Below are 22,293 nucleotides of genomic sequence, written 5' to 3' on the forward strand. Positions count from 1 at the left end.
ACTGCGGCCCAGTATCCAAAGGGAGGGGGATCATGCTCTGCTTCAGTATGTCACAGTACATGCTGGCATTCATGGCTCCCTCAATGTAGGAAGGAGGGATTTGGGTTTCTAGAGCACTGGGCTGACTTTTCATTGGGGTGCAACCTATATGCTAAAGACGGTTTGCACTTGAATGGAAGGGGGTCTGCTGTGCTGGGGGAGAGGTTTATGGGAATGCTAGAGGAGTATTTAAACTAGGATTGAGGGGGAGGGTGAATTAGAATTACATCGAGCTGACAGGTCAGTTAGTGGTCAGACATTAATAGAGAGTGGAATGGGGATAGATGGGGGGAGGGTTATGGCAGGTGACAAGAAAGTTCCCATGTTGAAAACAGCCATTGGAAATAATAGTGCCATTTGTACTACTATAAATTATATGAAAAACACCAGAGAAAAATGTAACAATACATTTAAGTGTTTGTTCACCAATGCCAGAAGTCTGCCAAGCAAAACAGGTGAGCTGGAAGCTCTGGTGCATGAGGAGAGCTATGATGTAATCGGTATTGCTGAAACTTGGCTTCAATCCTCACATGACTGGGCTATTAATATTCCTGGCTATGCTCTCTTTCGGAAAGACAGGGTAAAAAGGAAAGGTGGAGGGGTCTGTCTCTATGTGAGAAGTGACCTCAAAGCAAGCGTGAAAGAGAACCTGGTTGATGGAGAGTGTGATGAGGCTGAAGCATTATGGGTGGAACTGCATACAGATGTGCGTAGTTCAAAATTAATCATTGGAGTTTGTTATAAACCACCCAATGTTAATGAGGAGGTGGAGACTCAGCTCCTTGCACAGATGGAAAGGGCTGCAAGGTCTGGGACGGTGATAATAATGGGGGATTTTAACTACCCAGAAATTGACTGGATTAATGGCACTTCTGGGACAGTTAAAGGACAAAAATGTAAAAATCTATTGCAGGACAATTTTATGGTGCAGTTTATTGAGGCCCCAACTAGGAATGATGCCCTGTTGGACCTGATAATCTCAAACCATGCAGATCTTATTACTAATGTTCAGATAAAGGAACACCTGGGTAGCAGTGATCATAACATGATTTCATTTAATGTTAACTATAAGCAAGAAATACATACAGGAAATATTAAAACACTAAATTTTAAGAGAGCAAATTTTCCAAGGATGAGGGCTGCTCTCCAGGACTTGGGCTGGGAGGGACTATTGGCACAGCTGAACACAGAACAGAAATGGGAATTCTTCAAAAAGACTGTGTGGAACCTCACTGCAAAGTATGTTCCCATGGGCAATAAGTTTAAAAGGCTAAAAATAAAACCTATATGGCTCACGGTCAAAGTTAAAAAAGCTATAAACAATAAGATAGTAGCTTTTAAAAAATATAAAAATGAAGGAACACTAGTGTTGTTTAAATGTTACAAAGAATATAACAGGATATGCAAAAAGGAAATCAAGGATGCAAAAATTCAAAACGAACTACAGATTGCAAAAGATAGTAGGACAAAGCCCAAAAAATTCTTTAAATATATTAATAGTAAAAAGGTGAAGTCTGAGCATGTAGGCCCCTTACAAAATAATCTAGAGTGGGTGACTGGGGACAAAGAGAAGGCAAATTTATTAAATGTTTTCTTCAGCTCTGTGTATACAATGGAGCATGGGGGAGCTCATGTCCAAAATGGGGGTGGGAGTGACACAGCCTCAAATCCACAATGGCTCAAAAGTGATATGGTCCAGAAATATTTAGACAGAATAAAGGTGGATAAAGCACCTGGACCTGATGGCATCCATCCACGGATCCTAGGTGAGTTGAGCTCTGTCATTTCAAAGCCACTGTATCTAATATTTAGGGACTCATTAAAGACAGGAATAGTACCACTGGATTGGCGCAGGGCCAATGTGGTGCCCATATTTAAAAAGGGAACAAAGTCTTTACCAAGTAACTATAGACCTGTAAGTTTAACTTCTATAGTTGGGAAGATACTGGAACGTTTAATAAAAGACCACATGGATGAGTTCTTGCTGGAAAAAAACTATTTAAGCAGCAGACAACATGGATTCATGAAAGACAGAAGTTGTCAGACAAACCTGATTTCCTTTTATGAAAAGGTAAGTAAAACCCTGGACAGAGGCGTGGCTGTGGACGTGATATATTTGGATTTTGCAAAAGCGTTCGATACAGTTCCGCACACACGGCTCATGTGTAAGGTAAGGTCTACAGGATTGGATATATCAGTTTGTAAATGGATAGAAAACTGGCTGAAAGACAGAATTCAGAGAGTCGTGGTTAATGATTCTTACTCTGAATGGTCCAAGGTTATCAGTGGTGTACCCCAAGGTTCAGTGCTGGGACCCTTACTTTTCAATATATTTATAAATGATATTGGGTCTGAGATCAAAAGTAACATTTCTGTCTTTGCAGATGACACCAAGCTATGCAGTGGAATAACGTCCTTGCAGGATGTCTCCAACTTACAAGCCGACCTCAATGCTCTGTCTAATTGGGCGACTGAGTGGCAGATGAGGTTTAATGTAGATAAATGTAAAGTTATGCACTTGGGGCTAAGAATATGCATGCATCATACATACTAGGGGGAGTACAACTGGGGGGATCTGTAGTGGAGAAGGATCTGGGGGTTTTAGTTGATCATAAGCTCAATAATGGCATGCAATGCCAAGCTGCGGTTTCCAAAGCGAGCAAAGTCCTTTCTTGTATTAAGAGAGGTATGGACTCCAGAGACAGAGATATAATTTTGCCCCTGTACAAATCATTAGTAAGACCTCATCTGGAATATGCAGTTCAGTATTGGGCACCAGTTCTCAAAAAGGACATCAGAGAACTGGAGAAAGTGCAGAGAAGGGCAACCAAACTGATAAGAGGCATGGAGGAGCTCAGCTATGAGGAAAGATTAGAAGAACTAAATGTATTCACTCTTGAGAAGAGGAGAATAAGGGGGGATATGATCAACATGTACAAATATATAAGAGGTCCATACAGTGAACTTGGTGTTGAGTTATTCACTTTACGGTCAACACTAAGGACAAGGGGGCACTCTTTACGTCTAGAGGGAAAGAGATTTCACCTCCAAATACAGAAAGGTTTTTTCACAGTAAGATCTGTGAAAATGTGGAACAGACTCCCTCCAGAGGTGGTTCTGGCCAGCTCAGTAGATTGCTTTAAGAAAGGCCTGGATTCTTTCCTAAATGTACAGAATATAACTGAGTACTAAGATTTGTAGGTAAAGTTGATCCAGGGTAAATCCGATTGCCTCTCGGGGGATCAGGAAGGAATTTTTTCCCCTGCTGTAGCAAATTGGATCATGCTCTGCTGGGGTTTTTTGCCTTCCTCTGGATCAACTGTGGGTATGGAGTTGGGTGTATAGGATTTTACTGTGTTTTTTATTTTGTTTTTTTATTTTTTGTGGTTGAACTGGATGGACTTGTGTCTTTTTTCAACCTGACTAACTATGTAATGAACTGTAGCTCCCCAGGTCGGTAGCACTCATGCAGCCCCAGACCACAACACTCCCACCACCATGCTTGACTGTAGGCAAGACACGCTTGACCTGGTTGCCGCCACACACGCTTGACACCATCTGAACCAAATAAGTTTATCTTGGTCTCATTAGACCACAGGACATGGTTCCAGTAATCCATGTCCTTAGTCTGCTTTTCTTCAGCAAACTGTTTGTTGACTTTCTTGGGCATCATCTTTAGAAGAGGCTTCTTTCTGGGATGACAGCCATGCAGACCAATTTTATGCAGTGTGCAGCGTATGGTCTGAGCACTGACAGGCTGACCCACTACCCCTTCAACCTCTGCAGCAATGCAGGCAGCACTCATATGTCTATTTCCCAAACACAACCTCTGGATATAACGCTGAGCATGTGCACTCAACTTCTTTGGTCGACCATGGCGAGGCCTCTTCTGATTGGCCACTGTGCTGCAGCTCAGTTTCAGAGTCTTGGCAATCTTCTTATGTTTATGACTAAGGCCTTATAGGCTGAAACGCATCAACCTTTCCTATTGCGGCTTGTCAATAAATACGTCTATTATTTAAGAGCAACGACCAGAGTGCGGATCATCTTTTTCCTCAATCTTCTTATAGCCTAGGCCATCTTTTTGTAGAGCAACAATTCTTTTTTTTCTTTGTCATAAGGTGCCATGTTGAACTTCCAGTGACCAATATGAGAAAGTGAAAGCGATAACACCAAGGTTAACACACCTACTCCTCATTCACACCTGAGACCCATGGCTAATTGGGCCCAGTTTGGACATTTTACTTTGGGGTGTACTCACTTTTGGTTTACAGTGGTTAAGACATTAATGGTTGTATGAGTTATTTTGAGGGGATAACAAATTTACACTGTTATACAAGCTGTACACTCACTATTTTACATTGTAGCAAAGTGTAATTTCTTCAGTGTTGTCACAAAAATGTGAGGGGTGTACTCACTTTTGTAAGATTCTGTAAATGTGCGTTAGGTAGTTTCAACCATATAAAGTGCCATTCACAAATCACCACAGTAGTGGGGTACAAGCAGAATTAATTAAAAGCCATGCTGAGGGACTATCTGCTTATTACAGCTGAAAGGCAATACTGACAAATGCATAGCTGGAGTCACTAAAGACTGTGCCATGGCTCTTGACTAGAAGAGCACTTTGCAGTAATAAACACAGCATTTAGATGTCTGCCAGTGAAAGTCATTTAACAGACATAATCACAATTTACCACAGTAATGGGGAACTGGTGGGGTTCTCTAGCTGCCCTGAAGAGATCACAATATAATTTACTTTAGCAGAAGGCAATACTTGTACAAAAAATGAATAGTGAGAGACTAGATCACTGTGAAGACCGTGTCATACCAACTGACTAGTAGTGCCCTGCAGCAAGCACCACAGTATGCAGAGGCAGAGCTTGGTGAGTGAATTTCACATAGGTTGAAAATAGACAGAAGTCCAATAAGTTCAACCAACAGAAAAAAAAAATGTAAAATCCCCCATATACACTATCCTATACCCACATCGGTCCATCGGTCCGTTTTCATCAGACAAACCGATCGTGTGTACAGGGCTTTAGTCTGAAAAGGAAAAGCTTTTGCTGTGCTTTGTTTTTAAAATGCCGATAGTGCTCTTGGAATCCAGATAAGCATCAGTTAAAAATAAAAGTCAAATAAAAGTGATTCAAAACTTTTATAGTGTCCTTTGAATAAGCAGTATAAAAATGAGGGTGTTTATGGCAACAATTCAATGATCTTTTGCAAATAGTAAAGTCTTCCCCAAAGGCAGAGTTCCATTCCATAATAAATGTATGTTGTTTAGGGACCAGCAGCTCAAAGTAAACGTATATAAGATCATTAGAAGCACTGCCATTGATCTTATCCTGAAAATGTTAGTTTCCTGGCTGTTATGTTTAAAGAAAAAGTCAGAAAGTCTTCATGTTTCTTTTTTGACAGGTTTTCGTTAAAGCCCCTATTTTTTTTAGGGATGTACTAGTTTTATACTAAATAACCTTTTTTGTCTTTAGAGTCTGCCCCTATATGTTAATGATAACATGGTATTTTTCCACCCAAAATTGGACTTTTTTTTATTTTGTAGCACATTTTAACCACTTCCCTACCGAGTCATTGTAAAATGACGTCGGCGGGAGCCTTTCCTCCTTCAGAGTGGACGTCATATGACGTCCTTGCATTCACGGCCGCTAGGGGGCGTGCGCGCGTCGTCGGGGGCGCATTACTCAGGACCTGGGTGCGTGCCCGGTGGCTGCGATGTCCGCCGGGCACCCGCGATTGCCCGCAATCACGGCAGGACCATGGATCTGTGTGTGTAAACACACAGATCCATGTCCTGTCAGCGGTGAGGAGACAGATGTGTGTTCCCAGTACAGAGGAACACGCATCGATCTCCTCCCCTTGTGAGTCCCCCTCCCCCTACAGTTAGAACACACTTTAGGGAACATATTTAACCCCTTCAGCGCCCCCTAGTGTTAACCCCTTCCCTGCCAGTCACATTTACATAGTAATCAGTGCAGTTTTATAGCACTAATCGCTGTGTAAATGTGAATGGTCCCAAAAATGTGTCAAAAGTGTCCGCTATGTCTGCCGCAATGTCACGGTCACAATAAAAATCGCAGATCGCCGCCATTACTAGTAAAAAAAAAAAATGGCATAATTCTATTCCCTATTTTGTAGACGCTTGAACTTTTGCGCAATCTGATCGAATACGCTTATTGTGATTTTTTTACCGAAAATATGTAGAAGAATCCGTATCGGCCTAAACTGATAAAAAAAAAATATGATATTTATTAAATCAAAAAGTAAAAGATATTGGGCTAGATTCAGGTAGCTCGGTGCTTCTTTTGGCCGGCAGAACGCATCTCATATGCGCTACGCCGACGTAAAACAGGGAGCCCAGACCAGTATTCCCAAAGATCTGGCGCCGTACGTTGCGCCGGTGTAGTGTAAATAGGCCGGCGTTAGCCCACCTAATTCAAAATAGGCAGGTGGGGGGGGTGCTCCATGTAAATTAGCCGTGACCCCTTGTAAATTAATGGCCGTTCGTATGGCATGCTCAGAATCACGTCGTAAATACTCCCTAAGAAACGATGGCTCAATGCTTTCGACGTGAACGTAACCTACGCACAGCCCCATTCACGTACCACTTACGTAAACAACGTAAAATTTGACGGCTGTTCCGACGTCCATACCTTAACATTGGCTGCGCAGGGATAACTGTACGCCGGATGTAAGCCTTACGTAAACGGCGTAGCGGGCGCAAGTACGTTCGTGAATCGGCGTATCTAGCTCATTTACATATTCTATGCGTAAATCTACGGAAGCGCCCCTAGCGGCCTGCGTAAATATGCACCCTAGATACGACGGCGTACTAAGACTTACGTCGGTCGGATGAAGCAGGAATTCAGGCGTATCTAGTTCCCTGAATAGCGCGCATAGATACGACGGCGCAACTTTTAACTTACGCGGCGTATCAATAGATACGCCAGCGTAGATCGTACCTGAATCTAGCCCAAAGTGTTTTTTTCAAAATTGTCGCTCTTCTTTTGTTTATAGAGCAAAAAATAAAAAACGCAGAGGTGATCAAATACCACCAAAAGAAAGCTCTATTTGTGGGGAAAAAAGGACGTCAATTTTCATATGTGACAGTGCTGAAAAATAAAAATTGGTCTGGGCAGGAGAGGGGTGAAAATGCCCTGTATGGAAGTGGTTAATATATGTATGTACATACATATATATATATATATATTGGAGGTTTTCTTTCAGATGAAAAATCGAAAAAATAGGATTATGGTCAAATCCATTTCCTGGACTACAGTAAGGTCACAGGCATCTTTAAATCATTATGATATATTTGCAGTTACCTTGAGGTGCTTGGACATTGGCATGGAAGGCTGTAGAGACATTTCCCTATGTATGAATGAATAAATGAATGAATGAATGTCTTGTATAGCACTACACATGCAAACTGAATCGCCTCTAGGCGCTATTCCAGCCAGTGTCTGCTTGGCTGGTGCGGTCATTTTACCCCGTAGGATCACGACACGCTGGGGACACACAGTCATACACAAAGATATACATATATATACTGGGCCAATTTTGGACAAGATCCAATTTACCTACCAGCATGTCTTTGGAGCCTATGTAGCCCTGGGGTTGCTACTATAGTTATTCTGTTGAACGGTTCATTGTTTCTTGAATAAGAGTTTGGATCCCCCTAGTGTCTGTTGAACTTTGTTAGGATTTTTTTTTTTGAGAAGTGAGTAGAGCCATGCATTGTGGGATATGTAGTCTGGATGAGGAAGTGACTGTTGGCTGAATCAGCTCTGGACTACAGGAAACACAATGCAAAGCGCACAGAACAGCCTGCTGGGAGTAGAGATAAAAGGATGGGTGCGGTCTTCTTTCAGCCTCTCTGGATGCCATTCAAAACTTGCCAGCAGGAGGTCTGTGTGTGTGACCAGGAGTGAGAGACTGCGGCCTAAGTATGCAGAGAAAATGAGAGTTACCGCTCCAGGTGGATTGTGTTAAGATGATCAGTATGGTCTCAGGAGATCAAGGGTGCTGGCAATGCACAAGGCAACAAGTAAGAAGAGGAAATATGGACAGCCGCACTCCAAAAACCTTGATGGTTGTCTTTATTTAAAAAAAGGAAATATGCACTACAAGTCACAGCACACGATACAGGGGTGAACAGCTGACGCGTTTCGCACTATTGCCTAGTGCCTAATCATAGCTGTAAGTATGCAGAGAGTCGGATCTCCCACCTCAAAGGGATCTTGGAGGACAGCCCTGCTAATGTAGCAGGCGAATCAGCCTGCGCTTCAGAGCATTTGAAGCCATCTGCATTCCAGCCCACCTGGAGTTGCAGCACGGAGTGGCCATCTTCATTAACAGAGGCACCGGGTGGAGATTCCGGACAGAGTCAAACATCTGCTGAGAATCATTGTGGTGAGAGGGCACCTGCTCATCCAAGTAGTGACTACAGTATTGTTGAGTGAGTTTCTTTACTATAGACTGCTGGTGGGACTTGTAGTTCCACGGATGTGGATCTGCTCCTTTCCAGGCATCATACAGCTAGATTTTGGGGCCTTGTCTTTCTCCCCTGTGCTGTAAGGTCAGTACTGTATTACTCACACATGTAAGGAGGAATCTACAAGTGGGTATAGTTCTTCAGTTGAGCAATTATCATCATCTAGATCTGAAGCTCTTGTCTTTTCTTCTTTGGATTAAAGCAAACACAAAATCATCACTGCAGTATAATATCAGGCTAGCTGAAGACATCCGGAATTTAAGGAACATTTACCACTTTCTCCTTCTACTAAGCTTTGCTGTTCTGAATTGGAGTTATTCTCTGAACTACAACATAGGGGGAGCCATTTAGTGAGATATAATCAGAACTTACACTGTGTTATTGTATTCATTGTTGCAAATTGTGTGCCGGTTTGTGTGCTGAAGCCTCAGTGGGAAGGTATTTAATACATATGTTAAAGGTATTGGAAAATGTATCCCCCTGTGCACCTGTCCACATATACCCCTTCAGGTTATCACCAGGGTGCAGGTACATTTATGTATGTGTATTGATGAATACTTTTTGTCAATCATAATCTGTGTCCATTCATCTTTTATTCATGCCCTTTCATTGTGTTTATACTTTATCTCAGTAAACATTTCTGAGTGGTTCAGTCATACTGTGTGAGTTTCTCATTATTAATGTGACATTTCAGAATGGAACCCAAGGTGTCAGAGGTAAGAGAGGATCTGCAGAGTCAGGGTGGCCAGTGGGGTATATAGTCAATCAGCAGCCCCCATGGGGGGGCCGCTACACCTATGCAACCCCCTCCCACTCTCAAATAGTTACTTTTTTTCAAGCAATAGAGAGATCATAACAAAGGGGAGTATGCTGTGTCCTCTATTGCAGTGTTTTTTTTTTTTATTCAGTCAAGGCTCCAATTATAATTATGAACATTCTCGAGGTACCCCATTCTAAAATGTAAAAAAGGAGACTAGTATTTAAAGATAACGCAGGAACACCCACACATGTAGGGCACCCAACATTAGAGGTGATTTATTCTTCCAAAGTAAAAACACCTTTGTACAACGATACAAGCTATTGGGATCTCCGTGCTGAATGAGGTACAGGGAAGGATGTTGTGCAGAAGTCCAGTGTCCTCCTGATCAACCAATGAAATCACTGGTTGTTAGGACACCAGCAACCGCAATGAAAACCTGTAATATTGTGTGATCCACCCACTGGCTTGAATGCAATTTTTCACCCCTGAAGAAACCTGAAGGCACCCCAGGGTTGAAAATGGGTGCTCTACTGTACTCCATGAAACAGGTTTTACTGGTAGGTTAAAAATCCTATTTTCCTGAAATTCCCCATGCTTACTTCAAAGTCTAAGGTAAAATAATTATGGCGAGTCAAATTTGGCCTATTCATTTCTTAAAGTTTTTTTGTCTTTCAATGTTATATTTTGTTGCATACCAATAAACAGTGTACAATTGTAGCGCAGCACAAGATAAAAAGATATATCTTTTTACTTTTAACCAAACTTTCATTACAGAAGAATAATGCAGCGTACACACGGTCGTTTTTTGTCTTGTAAAAAAACGACCGTGTCTTGTCTTGTCTTGTAAACTTCATTTTAAAAAACGACGTTGCCTACACACCATCGTTTTTTCAAAATGCTCTACCAAAACGCGGTTACGTACAACACGTACGACGGCACTCTGTTCCATTCAAGCTTGCGTCATAACTTGCTTCTGAGCATGCGCGGGTTTAAAAACGTTGTTTTAAATGTCATTTTAGCCCACACACGATAATTTTTTATGACACAAGAAACGACGTTTGGAAAACGACCTAAAAAATTAAAGCATGTTCGAATTTTTTTTTTGTCGTTTTTCAAAAGACATAAAACTACGTTTTGCCCACACACGATCATTTCAAATGACGTTTTTTAAAATGTTGTGTTTTTTTTTATCACAAAAAATGTCCGTGTGTACGCGGCATAAGAATTTTTCTCCCCAAACACATTATGATCTCTTGTCCTTGCACTGATGTTCTAATGACACCTTCTTAAAAAACACTTACCTCCATGAGGAAAAAATTGTGAGTAGATCTGTTTAAATGTGTCTTCATTAACAACTCCACTAGGACATTCCTTAAAATATAAGAAAATTAAAAGGTGAGCAATTTGATAAAACATATGTATTCAGAATATATACGAGGGATCTTCTAAAAGTTTCCACACTTTTATATTTTCGTTGGAAACGGTGAGGGTGGGAGGAGTAGTAATTGGCCGTGTCTGACTAGTCATGTGACTAGTCTATCTGGTAAGCCGGCTAACTTTGCAGTTAAGTATAACATTTGTCACACTCTAATGATGATGGCTGCAAACATTTTGAAGAACCCTCGTATTAAACACACACACAAAATCCAGCTGTTGCAGAACCACAGTGTTTATTGGTGTGTTAAAGTCACATGCCATAGTCCAAAATTACATGATATAACAGTTTTGGACCATCCAGTTAGAACATTTTTCCTGACAAACTCCATTGCAGCCTACGTGTGGGCTAACCCCGTCTCCCTTTAATGCTATAGGACCCCATTCCCATAAATTTGAGTTCACAGCTAGAGACTGGGTTCCTTTTTTGTCCTCCTCTATGGACCTTCAATGTATGCACTTACATTTGCTCTCATGGCCTCCAGTCCGGATGAATATGCCCTGAGGGGGCCATAATCGGGCATACCAATCAAGTGGTGCAAGCCCTACAGGCTGGCGAGTGGCTTCAGGCACGTATACCCCAGTGGTGGGGGGGCTGCCTGCGTATGCCCAGGATGGGACATCTAGCACGGTGCAGTCCGCTGGCAAGGTCTGGAATCATGGCAGCTGCTTATGTTTTTCTTTGTGTTTGTCTTGTCATTCCTCCCTATTTCCTGGCTCTAGTTTATCGGCATTTCTGCATTCCAGAACGAGCGTCTGTGCATGCGCGAAGGCACGAGTTATCTTGAGACTTGGTTCACTCATGCGCAGCTCGGCGGTGGTCCCGGCAGCCGAGCAGGCTCCGAACGGCCGCTCTCTCAGGTGCAGGCACAGGGGATTTTGAAAGCTGACTCTATGGCCCCTGTCTCTATGGGAATCCCTGTGGGCAGTGTGCGTCAGCTTCCCCAAGCTCTGCACTTCCAGCACTGGGTAAGTGTCAGGAAAGGTTCCATCCGCTGGTGCTATTTATCACCTGGCTCGCAGTACTGCGTCTCACCAGCAGGTGTCTCCTGGCAGTTCTAAACTGTCAGGAGAACTTCTCCCACCAGCGGATGGACCCTGACAGTATGGAGCATACGGCCCTTCCTGCGCTCAGGTGTGACCTGAACTTAATCATTACACCTCTATATACCCGGCGAGTTCAAGCAGACCTCGCCCTGGTATCTTTCTACCTTTCTGACCTGGAGCCTGCAAACCTGACCCTGAAGCCTGCTAGCCTGACCCTGAAGCCTGCTAGCCTGACCCTGCTTCCGACCCGACCTGATCCCTGTCCCGAGCCCATCCTAGGCTTATCCTTCCTATTGCCTGTTTACCCTGGATCCTGTTCCCCTTGGATTCCTGCCCCGCAGCCTGTCCATCCATCCGCTCCCTGCTCTGTTGTGTTCCCGTCCTCACCCTTCTGCTGACATCCCCTGGTGTATGACCTTGGCCTGGCTTTTGTTTACGATTACGGTATCTCCCCTTGATTTGTATATACTATTTGTTGTTTGTGCACTGGTTGTCTTCACATGTTTGTAAATAAACACCTTTTTTATTTCACTACATACCTTGTTGGTCTCCTCTGTGCAGTCACACAGTACTGGTCTACCTGATTCTCTGACAGTAAGGCCTCGTACACACGGACGGACTGTCCTCTGAAAAAGGTCCGCTGGACCGTTTTCAGCGGACAGTCCGCTGCCGGATTTCTGTCTGATGGTTGTACACACCATCAAACAGAAATCCGCGCAGACACGATACGCAGTGACGTGGCCGCGCCGGCCCTGCGACGATTACGCGGCGACGTGCGCGGCCCTGGAAGGTCAATGCTTCCACGCATACTTCGAATCACTTCGACGCATGCGAGGGCTTTCGGCCGAGCGGACATGTACGGTGAGTCTGTACAGACGACCGAACATGTCCGACAGACAGGCTTCCAGCGGACATGTTTCTTAGCATGCTAAGAAATTTTTGTCCTCTGGAAAACGGTCAGCTGGACAAATGTCCGCTGGAAACCTGTCCGATAGGCCGTACACATGACCGAACATGTCCGCTGAAACTGGTCCGCGGACCAGTTTCAGCGGACATGTTCGGTCGTGTGTACGGGGCCTTTGGCTCCAGCTTGGTCATGGAAGAGTGACCTTCTTATTGGGGAAGTATCGACTTTTTGGGTGTCATTATGTCCCTGGCATTTGTTCTAGGTTTTCTGGGTGCTACCTGCAGGTTGTGAGATCCATTTGACTGACCTTCCTGGACAGGTCACCACCTCCATGCAGCTAGCCCTCACGCACATGGTACGTGCAGCTGAGGGGGAGGGGCTGGGGTAGCTCATGGTTGGATAATATGTCTTAACGCCAGCCTCTGCGCTTTCTCCCTGCCTTCCTTTTTTTTAAACCAATTCTAGGTTAGAAAAATTATGACTCGAGACGACAGAGACCTTGCCAGGTCACAATGTCAGCATTCTTCATCCAGGTCCAGACGTGACTCCCCGTCTAGGACCCACCAGCAGAGGAGATGTTCTCATTCCTCCTCCAGACACCGCAACCACCACCTTCACAGCTGCTCTGATCACAGAGCCTGCTGGGAATGTGAGACACGAGTCCTGGAGGGCAAATCTTTATGTGACCCATGCTATGCCCAGGCGGTTGGGGAAAAAGAGACTGAAAAGCAACAAATGGAGTCTCTAGTGAAGCGTGTGGAGCAGCAGTCCCTACAGGAATGGAGTACAAACCGCACACGGAGCCAGTCCACCACTATATCCGTCTCCCTGGCTGATGAGGCCCAAGAGTATGCAGGCCTATCCCAGCCTTATGATGCGTCTCCAAGGTCTTTAGATAGAGAAGTGGAGGGAGATGAGTTTCTTGAAGGCTTCGACTTCCCTAGCTAAGCAAAGAAAATTATTTAAGCACTTGGGGAAGGGACGCTCTAATTTTCCACTCCTATCAGAGTTGAAAAACATTATTTTGGAGGAATGGGGAACATGGACAGGAAGACCTCTTTATCAAATAAAACCTTAAGGCTCTATCCCTTCAAGGGAGAAGACATAAAGCACTTGGAAAATGCTCCCTTGGAAGACATGGCCCTGATGGCTAAGCACCTTACACTTTCTCTGGAGGACGCTGGAGAGAATAGACCAAGCTTGTATTGTCCCTCATGACCATGTCCAAGGCAGTGGAAGCCTGGACAGAGAATGTGGATTCAGTGCTCAGGGGCGTTTCAAAAGAACTGGCCAGGGGCTCAGCCATCCAAGAGTTGAAGCTGGCAATGGCCTTTCTCGGGAGGCTTCAATCGATCCCATCTGCCTGTTGGCCGTACTATGCTATCCTCAGTCACGGCTAACCGGCTAAGTCATTTTGAGATTGGGCCCACCAAGGTGGGTCAGGTGGGGGCACACTTGCTTCTCTACTGACACGTCTGGGTGGCTTTAATCTCAGACGACTGGACCACCAGTACGGTCTTCTACCGCGTTCAGAAGAAAACTGTCCTATGCTGATTCGCTGATGGTGCAGGGAGCCGTGTTGCCTGTCCCATAAGGTGAAGAATTCCAAGGGGTTCCAACCATACCTTGGGTATTCTCGAAAATTCTTCTGGCCATGGTGGCCCTAATCAGAACAAAAGGAATACGGCTGTACCACGATTTCGACAACCTTTTGTTGCTATCCCAAGACAAGGAGCAGCTGCTGATCCACAGAGCTCAGATCACTACCACACTGCTTAAGTTTGATTTGGCTGCTAAACCTAGAGAAAAGCCATCTGGAACCAGTACAGTGCCTGGTATACCTAGGGGCCCAGTTCGACAATGTGGAAAGTACCATTTCTCTGCCAATGGAGAAGATCCCAGTCATACGAGGAAGAGTGTCACAGGCTCTAACCTTCTCACGTCTGAAAGCCTAACAGTGCCTAAAAATCATCAGCACAATGGTCTCTACGACCCCCATGGTCAAATGGTCTCTGTGGAGGCTACTCCCTTTCTAGACAGGGTTTCTCCAGAAGACAGCAACCAACGTATTCACATAATGACAGTAATGAGAAACAAACTCTTCTGGTGGCTACAATGCAGGAACCTGCTCACGTGCCACTCCATCACTCCAGCCTTGTGGGTCACAGTCACAACTGCTGCCAGCAGTGTCAGATGGGGAGCCCATTGCACGTCAGAGCTGGCACAAGGCAAGTGGGATGCCCATCTCCACAACCCAGGTTCAAATGTCCTGGAACTGCGGGCAGCCTGGTGTGACCTTCAGGCCTTCAGTCATCTCCTGAAAGGGGAATCAGTTTTATTGAGAATGAACAACACCACAGCGGTCTCCTATGTGAAGAGACAAGGGGGACTCGGAAATCCACCTTACTCCGAGAAGTCCAGCCTATCATGTCATGGGCACAGAAAAACCTGGCCAATATAGCCCTACCTCATTATCTATCCCGTTGCATTAAAAGTGTAAGGAAAGGGCGGAGTGTCAGGGAAATGTCCGTGAAAGAAGTACTGGCAATCTTGCCAGTAGAAGAAATGGCCATAGAAGAAGTACTGGCAATCTTGCCAGTAGAAGAAATGGCCATAGAAGAAGTACTGGAAATCTTGCCAGTAGAAGAAATGGGAGCCATAGGCTCATCATGTGACAGGAAGATCCTTCCTGATGCCTATTTAAAGAGAGCTCTGACCATCAGGCGGTGCTGACTGGTCTTCAGCAGTTCCCTGATTTCCTGATGCCTGTATGTTCTGCCAAGATTCCTGTTACCGACCCGGCTTGCCTTGACTCTCCCTCTGGATTCCTCCTGCATTCCTGGCTTCTGATCCCGGCTATCCATCCGACCTTGCTCCTGCTGATCCCTGTGTACCTTGCTGCCTGTCTGTTATCAACCCGGCTATCCCCTGACCACCGCATCCCGGAAGTTCCTGCTACTTGTTCACCCTGACTCTGCTAGAGGGTTGGAGTTCCCTTTTAACTCCAGCTGTTCTCTCCACACCATCTAGCCGGTGCCTGCTGCTTTACCAGTGTCTTCTGTCTTCACCTCCACCTGACAGCACTCCAAGCAACACTCACAGGCACTCGTGTTCCTCCTAACCTGAACCGCCATCTGTCTCACCCTCAGAGGGGTACTGGGCTGGAGATACAAGGGAGTCCGACCTCATCATATAAGACTCCTACCAGGTACGTGACAGTACCAGTCAGCCAGGAATGGAGTCTGAAAGGGAGGCTTCTCCACCAATAGACAAGTTCTGCACTTGCTTATATTATACAGAATTTAGAGAAGGACCTCAGTTGCATGGATGAGTGATTCTCGCACAAAGGCAATGTTGCACCAGCCCCAGCTTCTCGTTCAGTCGCAGATGACTCTAGTCAAGCTCTTCCTTTGGATTGATTCCTCCTCCTCCTGAACCCAGGGTGCCTATTCCCGAACGGTTTTCTGTGAAATGTTTAGAACCTTCCGCAACTCCTGTGAACTTTACTTCTCCCTGTTACCCCGGACTTTCGTTTCTGAGGACATTAAGGTGGGGTTTGTGATCACCCTTTTGTTGAACGAACCTCTTTCCTGGGCTCATCACCTCCGAGAGCAGCGTGACCCTGTCCTGGCTACCACAGACTCTTTCTTTTCAGCCATGGCTCAATTATATGCCGATCCCTTCTGTCAGCAGTCGGCAGAATCCAGACTTAGTAAGCTACAACAAGGGTCAAGACCTGTTGAGGACTATGTCACTGACTTTCGTGTTCTAAGTACTGACACCCAATGGAATTCTCCTGCCCTTCGCCACTGGTTTTGTCACGGTCTTTCCGACTCCGTAAAGGATGAACTAGCCAGAGTTGAAATCCCAGCATCTTTGGAAGACCTGATTAGTCTGACCACTCAGATCGACCGCCGGTTACGCGAAAGACAGGCGGAGAAAACTGAAGGGATCCTTTCTGTGGCTTCAAGGCCTGATCTGTCTACTACACCTCCCAGCCAGGAGGCTCAACATAAGGCCTACCAAAGGGAGCTTTCCAAGAGCACCCCTTACCCCGGCAGAACGTCTCAGATGACGACGTGCTAACTTGTGTCTCTATTGTGGGGAGGCAGGTCACTTTCTACAGACTTGTCCAGCAAGGACCACCAGAGCCTGTTCCCAACGGCCCCACTTGGAACATCTTCTTGGAGAGGGTCGCTCACAACTTTCCCTCCCAGTCATCCTCCAGTTTGCCGGAAAGATGCTTCCCGTGTCAGCAATCATAGACTCTGGGGCCTGCAGCTGTTTTGTGGATTCCACATTTGTCTCTCTGCATCAGCTTCCCGTGTGTACCAAGAGACATGGATTCCATGTCCACTTGGCGGACGGCTCTGGCATTAAATCAGGCCCGGTCACACAAGAGACTGCACCTATTTTTTGTCAAACCCCTTCAGGTCACCATGAATTCCTCCGATTAGATGTCATAGCATCACCTATGTTTCCCATCATCCTTGGCGTTCCATGGCTAAGAGCCCATAACCCGCACATTGACTGGCCTCCTGGGGTTGTCACCTTCTCTTCCAACTACTGTCTGGAGCACTGTTTTCCGGAAAAGAGTGTTAACACTGCTCCCCTTCTGAGTCTTCAACCTGACCCTGAAACCATTAAACTAATACCACCGGCCTACCATGACACTCTTCCGCCCCACAGGACATATGATTGCCCTATTGAGCTATTACCAGGGGCCGAGATCCCTTTTGGCCGAATCTACCCCCTCTCTGAACCCGAACTGGAAGCTTTACGTGCCTACATTGATGAAATATAGAAAAAAAAGTTCATCCGACCATCCACGTCACCTGCAGGTGCCGGTATCTTCTTTGTGGAGAAGAAAGATCACTCCTTAAGACCTTGCATCGATTACCGGGACCTTAACATGATTACTGTTAAAAACAAGTACCCTCTTCCCCTGATTCCCGAACTGTTCCAGACGCTGCGGAGGGCACGGATATTTTCAAAACTAGACTTGAGAGGGGCATACAACTTGGTTAGAATCAGGGAAGGGGATGAATGCAAGACGGCTTTTCGAACACGTTTTGGTCAATTTGAGTATCTAGTTATGCCATTTGGGCTCTGCAATGCCCCAGCTACTTTCCAGCACCTAGTGAATGATGTTTTTCGGGACTATCTTGATTTGTTTGTCATAGTCTATTTAGATGACATTCTGATTTTCTCTGAATCCCTCGAATCTCATCAGATCCATGTCAAGAAAGTCTTGGACCGACTCAGGAAACACTCTCTTTACGCAAAAGCTGAAAAATTTGATTTTGAAAAACAAATTACACATTTCCTTGGACTTGTTATTGGAATGGCCTGCTGGAATGGCCTGCTCCTACTGACAGGAAAGCCGTTCAGCGGTTCGTGGGATTTGCCAATTTCTACAGGAAATTTATTAAGTACTTTTCTGGCATTATTTCCCCCATCACGCAAATAACCAAGCAGCATATTCCTTTCCAGTGGACACCCAAAGCTCAAGAGGCCTTTGAGCAATTAAAGAACTTGTTTACCTCAGCTCCCATCCTGAAGCACCCCGACCCTGCCTTGGCCTTTGTATTGGAGGTCGATGCCTCCAAAAATGCAGTCGGGGCTATATTGTCCCAACGTCAGGGTCCTAAGTCCCTGCTTCACCCTATGGCCTTCTTCTCCAAGAAACTAAACCCGTCCGAGAGGAACTATGACGTTGGGGACCGGGAATTGCTTGCTATTAAAGCTGCGCTTGAAGAATGGTGCTACCTCCTGGAAGGAGCCTCTCATCCGATTCTCATCTTCACGGATCACAAAAATTTAGAATATCTAAGGACGGCTAAACGGTTAAGACCTCGACAAGCAAGATGGGTATTGTTTTTCTCTCATTTTGTGTTTCACATCACCTTTCCCCCCGGGTCTAAGGCCCCATACACACGAGAGGATTTATCCGCAGATACGGTCCAGCGGACCGTATCCGCGGATAAATCCTCTCGAGGATTTCAGAAGATTTCTATGCGATGGCGTGTACACACCATCGCATTGAAATCCACGCTGAAATCCTCTGGCGATGACGTGTCGCGCCGTCGCCGCTATTATGACGCGGCGACGGGCGCGACGCTGTCATATAAGGAATTCCACGCATGCGTCAAATCATTACGACGCGTGCGGGGAATCCCTTTGGACGGATGGATCCGGTAAGTCTGTACAGACTAGCGGATCCATCCGTTGGAATGGATTCCAGCAGATGGATTTGTTGTGCATGTCAGCTAATATCCGATCTGCTGGAATCTATCCCAGAGGAGATTTCTCCGCGGAAACAGATCCGCTGGCGTGTACACACCATAGGATCTATCCGCAGAAACCCATTTGCTGGGATTTATCTGCTCCAGCGGATAGATCCGGTCGTGTGTAGGCCCGAGCGGACAATTTTCGGCGGACATTTGTCCAGTCGACGGATTCCCAGCAGATAAAAATTTCTTAGCATGCTAAGAAATCTATCCGCTGGAATCCTGTCCCTCGAACTTATCCGGTCGTCTGTACAGACTCACCGGATAAGTCCGTCCGATCCCCATCCCTTGCATGCGTCGGAATGATTCGACGCATGCGTGGAAGAATTTACCTTCCAGCGTCGCGCACGTCGCCGCGTCATTGTCGCGTCCACGGTGCGGACACGTCACCGCGGATGTTTTCCGCGCGGATTTTGATCTGATGGTGTGTACAAGCCGTCTGTACGCGGCCTTAGAGATATGTCAAATCTTGTATTACATGTCTTCGAAATAAAACGGACAGAACCAAGACTTCTGGGACCTCTCCCTGTACCTAAGAAACCATGGAGCATGATCTCCATGGATTTTATCGTGGAACTTCCCCCATCTGAGGACTTAATACCATCTTTGTCGTGGTGGATCGCCTCACTAAGATGGCTCACGTTGTACCCTTGCAAGGCACTTCTTCTGCTACAGAAACGGCCACGGCTTTCATCAAGGAGATTGTCAGATTGCATGGTATTCCCGACAGTATTATTTCCGACCGAGGGGTACAATTCACCTCTAGATTTTGGAGGGCCTTATGTGAAGCACTAAATATTGAACTTCGTCTCTCCTCTCCATATCATCCACAAACCAACGGTCAGACTGAGAGGACGAACCAAACCCTTGAGCAGTACCTACGGTGTTTCTCCTCCTTCGCACAAGACGTTGGCTATCCCTCCTTCCGCTTGCAGAGTTCTCATATAACAACACCATGCACTCAGCAACCAATCAATCCCCTTTCTTCGCTAATCTTGGCTATCATGCATCCTTTCTACCAGAACTACTTGTTGAATCTCCCGTACCTGCTGTACAAGACCGGTTAAACTTATTTTCTACCAACAATCAGGTGCTACAGGATGCAATCTCTAAGTCTCAAGCAAGTAACAAAAAGTTCTTTGACAAGAAGAGAAGAGGCAATCTGAACCTGGAGCCTGGGGATAAAGCCTGACTATCCAGGACCAATCTAAAATTAAGTTGTCCCTCAAAGAAACTTGGTCCCAAAATTTTGGGCCCCTTCCCTGTGAAACGAAAGATCAATGCAGTGGCTTTCAAATTGGTGTTACCCAAGAATCTGAAGATGCACCCGGTATTTCACATTTCCTTATTGAACCAACCTTGCCAAACCCCTTCCCTACCGGGTCTCTGAAGTTCCCCCTTCTGTGCTAATCGAAGGGAACGAGGAATTTAAAGTAGAGTTTGTATTGGACTGTAGACGTAGAAATAATCTTACTCAGTTCCTTGTCAAATGGAAGGGCAATGGCCCGGAAGAAAAGAGAGCCCTGAGGGGCATCCAGAGGCTGCCCGTAAGGGGGGGGGGGGGCAATGTAAGGAAAGGACGGAGTGTCAGGGAAATGTCCATAGAAAAAGTACTGGCAATCTTGCCAGTAGAAGAAATGGCCATAGAAGAAGTACTGGCAATCTTGCCAGTAGAAGAAATGGCCATAGAAGAAGTACTGGCAATCTTGCCAGTAGAAGAAATGGGAGCCATAGGCTCATCATGTGACAGGAAGATCCTTCCTGATGCCTATTTAAAGAGAGCTCTGACCATCAGGCGGTGCTGACTGGTCTTCAGCAGTTCCCTGATTTCCTGACGCCTGTATGTTCTGCCAAGATTCCTGTTACCGACCCGGCTTGCCTTGACTCTCCCTCTGGACTCTGATTCCTCCTGCATTCCTGGCTTCTGATCCCGGCTATCCATCCGACCTTGCTCCTGCTGATCCCTGTGTACCTTGCTGCCTGTCTGTTATCAACCCGGCTATCCTCTGACCACCGCATCCCGGAAGTTCCTGCTACTTGTTCACCCTGACTCTGCTAGAGGGTTGGAGTTCCCTTTTAACTCCAGCTGTTCTCTCCACACCATCTAGTCAGTGCCTGCTGCTTTACCAGTGTATTCTGTCTTCACCTCCACCTGACAGCACTCCAAACAACACTCACAGGCAATCGTGTTCCTCCTAACCTGAACCGCCATCTGTCTCACCCTCAGAGGGGTTCTGGGCTGGAGATACAAGGGAGGCCAACCTCATCATATCAGACTCCTACCAGGTACGTGACAAAAAGTGTATAAAAAGTCTGTATTCTGCCCAATAAACCATTCAAGATCCTACAAGCTATTTCCGGCTAGACTTGTATTCAATGCAGCTATATTAATATATGTCTCTGATGGTCATACTGGAGGAAGCGGTATTACTGACGGAAGGACTCAGCGGAGTGTGGGATAGGATCCGTCAATTGGTGGCAAGCAGTGAGATGCTTCCTCCTACCTAGGCACACCCAAACCACCACCAGGACCCTCTGCACCTAACAGCAGATGGAAAATCACTATGCCAGACTCAAGCGCAGCACCTTGAAGGATCTCTTGGAAGCCCGTAGAAAAGTCTCCAGTATCAAATCTAAAGCGACTCTCATCACCAAACTAATGGAAATTGACCAGGCCAGCAACCCACCAGCAGATACCTAAGAGGCGACAGAGTTCCAGCATGACATCCAGTGGCAATTGGCCTTGTATGGTACTCACCCCCCGCAGGAGGTTATTAGTCAAGTGTTACGAGAGGTGTCCCAGTTGCGAATGGCTGAACTCCAGCAAGACCAAGGAGCATCAGTTATGTCCAACTGGGAAGCTCCAGTGGCCCGCAAAAAGCTACCCTATGCCGCATTCCGCATGTTTCAAGATTGGGAAGATGAGATGGATGTTTACCTGCAAATGTTTGAGCGGCATTGCAGGCTCCAAGGTGTTGATACAGCAGATTGGGTCACGCTTCATGTTTCGATCTCCTGTCCCACTCAGCTACCATCTTCACGAGGGAAAGGGGACCTCTGCTACAGATGCAACCAAGCAGGGCATGTGAGGTATTGTCCACAGAATGTTTCCCAGGACAAGCGAAACCACAGGCCTCTTGGACCTGTCCGGGCTGCTGCACACTGTCTTGAGAGAGATGATGTGACTTACCCAAGTGAGGAGAATATTGGAATTCTACATGAGGCAGACCCTGTGCAAGCTGGGACCCTGTGCAAGCAGCAGCAGCGCTGACACCCCCCCCCCCCCCCCCGCGTGGCTTGAGCTCTC

At 46.0% G+C, this 22,293-nt stretch overlaps 1 protein-coding gene across 2 annotated transcripts in view; it reads right to left on the reverse strand.

Moving 5' to 3' along the window:
* Positions 1–22,293, reverse strand: part of KCNIP1 (potassium voltage-gated channel interacting protein 1) — a 359,325-nt gene that overhangs the window by 232,937 nt on the left and 104,095 nt on the right. For both annotated transcript variants that reach the window (XM_040344693.1, XM_040344692.1), the window contains one exon: positions 10,610–10,679. In XM_040344693.1, the coding sequence (XP_040200627.1) occupies positions 10,610–10,679 (70 nt within the window). The remainder of the gene's footprint in view (positions 1–10,609; positions 10,680–22,293) is intronic.

The sequence above is a fragment of the Rana temporaria genome, chromosome 3 (genome assembly GCF_905171775.1).
Source record: "Rana temporaria chromosome 3, aRanTem1.1, whole genome shotgun sequence".
Classification (NCBI taxonomy): domain Eukaryota; kingdom Metazoa; phylum Chordata; class Amphibia; order Anura; family Ranidae; genus Rana; species Rana temporaria.